The 2,591-nt window shown below is 39.6% G+C and overlaps 1 protein-coding gene across 1 annotated transcript; it reads left to right on the top strand.

Moving 5' to 3' along the window:
- Window positions 236-1,913, top strand: LOC109331548. Its single transcript, XM_019566116.1, has 2 exons — window positions 236-1,675; window positions 1,763-1,913. The coding sequence occupies exon 1, from the start codon at window positions 455-457 to the stop codon at window positions 1,619-1,621; it is 1,167 nt and encodes a 388-aa protein (XP_019421661.1). The 5' UTR covers window positions 236-454; the 3' UTR covers window positions 1,622-1,675; window positions 1,763-1,913.

Below are 2,591 nucleotides of genomic sequence, written 5' to 3' on the forward strand. Positions count from 1 at the left end.
ACTATAAACTACCAGAAACTCCTGTTAACTCTTGTTTCTGTAACGATTTTTATGATTAATTTTCTAAAAAAAATTAGTCTAGACTCTAGAGACTATTTTAATTCACATGATGATATTTGACTACCATTTTCAATTTCTATCACATACTGAAATTTATATGAACAGGCTTAATAAAATAACATACTGTGCAAAAAAAGAAGTGGGTTCCACTTCATCGGTGTATAAATATGGCAGGTTTCCTCTAAATGCCAAAGTCCTCTTCCCACTTCTCTTTGAAAACGAAAGAAGCTCACAACCTCCTCCTTCAACGCTTTTCCACCTTCACATCACATGTTTCATGAAATAGTCAAAACAGTAACTTACGGCACTGAATGTGTTAGAAACTGAAACAAACACACACAAACCCCACCCACATAACATAATAACACATCACCGCTTCTTCACTTAAACCACAATGGTCGATGTGGACCGAAGAATGACCGGTCTGAACCCGGCTCACGCAGCTGGTCTACGTCGCTTATCGGCTCGAGCAGCTTCTGTTTCCTCATCATCACTCCCACCTCGTAACGGCGTCGTTTCGTTCTCTTCTCTAGTAGATAAAGTAATAACTCATCTTCGCAATAAAGGTATTCAGGTTCAACAAGGTCTCACCGATGCTGAGTTTGCACGCGCCGAAGCTGAGTTCGCTTTCGTATTTCCACCGGACCTCCGTGCCGTTCTTGCCGCCGGTTTACCCGTCGGACCTGGATTCCCTGACTGGCGCGCCGCCGCTGCGAGGTTACAGCTCCGATCCTCGTTGGACTTTCCGATCGCTGCGATTTCGTTCCAGATCGCGAGAAATGCTTTCTGGTCTAAGTCGTGGGGACTGCGACCAATAGAACCGGAAAAAGCACTTCGCGTGGCGAGGAACGCGCTGAAGAGAGCTCCGCTACTTATACCTATCTTCAACCATTGCTACATTCCTTGCAATCCTTCACTCGCAGGAAATCCTGTTTTCTACGTCGATGAGAATCGAATCTTCTGCTGCGGTTTCGATCTCTCCGATTACTTCGAGCGCGAGTCTCTGTTTCGGAGCTCCGGACCCGACCCGAAGATGATGAAGCAGAGATCAGTCAGCGAGAAATCCGCAGGTTCTTCAGCGGTTTTCACACGGAGGAGTCTGGACGCCGGTGGAAGGACACCACGGTGGGTGGAGTTTTGGACTGACGCCGCCACAGACCGAAGGAAGAGGAATTCAATATCTTCTTCACCGGAGAGATTCTTCGACATGCCGCGACCGGATACACCGGGTTGGGTGGAGGAGTACATAGGGAAAATCGGTTCGGTTTTGAAAGCAGGTGGGTGGAGCGAACCGGATGTAACAGAAATAGTTTCGGTTTCAGCGTCGGGTTTTTTCGAAGGTGAAATGATGGTTTTGGATAATCAAGCTTTGTTAGATGCTTTGCTTTTGAAAACGGATCGGTATTCGGATTCGCTCCGAAAAGCTGGGTGGAGCTCCGAAGAGGTATCAGAAGCATTAGGATTCGATTTTCGACCGGAGAAGGAACGGAAACTGCCTAAGAAGTTATCACCTGAACTGGTGGACAAAATTGAAAAACTGGCTCAGTCAGTTTCCCGGTGATAATCATGCTTAGAATTGGATACGATTAACATTTTATTTTCTTTCTTTTTATGTGTTCAGTTAAACAAATTTAACTTTTCTTTTTTACTATGTTCAAGGCATTTGGGTTCGCATTTCCCTGTTTTTGATAAATTGGTGAAGAATTGGGGAAAAGCCTTGTTGTACCATGAAACAAAATGCACAAAATAGGTTCAAAATTAATATATGTTTTATTATGATCACCCTATCCTGTATATAAATGATAAATCAACGGTTATGTACTGTTCTGTAAAGTATAATGAATCTCCTGAAGAAATCCTTTATAGTTATTTTACTGCTTTCTTTACATTCTTTACTTGCTTGATTGTGTTGTCTATATTTGAATGAAACGATGAAAATGTTTAGGAGGCTCTTATTTCTAAATGGTAATGGTAACAGTGCACGTGTGTTGTGTTTATCTGCACAATCATATTGTATTGTATAGTTTTAATAGAATGGTGCGCAATAGAATGGAGGGCATAGTCCTACTCTTCTCCAATCAATAGAGACATAAATACTTCTAAAACTAAAACTAAAGAAAAAATAACTTACATTCAAATTTATATTTTTTTATTTAAAATAATATTAAACTTTTTCTGATTGTTTGAGAGTAGTATCACTCGGTGCGCTGCAGCATTATTTAGCAAATGTAGGTGTCGTCTTTTGCTTGCAAAGACACTGCCCAAGTCATTTGATATGGTGTCGTTAAACAATTGAAAACAGGGGAAGTTACTAAGTTTACATAATTTCTAAATTGGTACGTGAATGAATGATGTCATATTGTCTCTTCCATAAACTTGAAAGTTGAAACAAATATACATTCAAATTATTTAAAACATTAAGTACCTTTATCTTCATTCTCTATTATTTCAATTAAATTCAATTAATATACATATTAAATTATATTCATATTACTAAATTAAAATAAAGATAAATTAATTATGTCAAACAA

This window comes from Lupinus angustifolius, chromosome LG17 (genome assembly GCF_001865875.1).
Source record: "Lupinus angustifolius cultivar Tanjil chromosome LG17, LupAngTanjil_v1.0, whole genome shotgun sequence".
In the NCBI taxonomy this organism is placed as follows: Eukaryota; Viridiplantae; Streptophyta; class Magnoliopsida; order Fabales; family Fabaceae; genus Lupinus; species Lupinus angustifolius.

Excerpts from the sequence above, each read along its gene's own strand:
- LOC109331548 (XM_019566116.1), top strand. The coding sequence starts at position 455 with ATGGTCGATGTGGACCGAAGAATGACCGGTCTGAACCCGGCTCACGCA.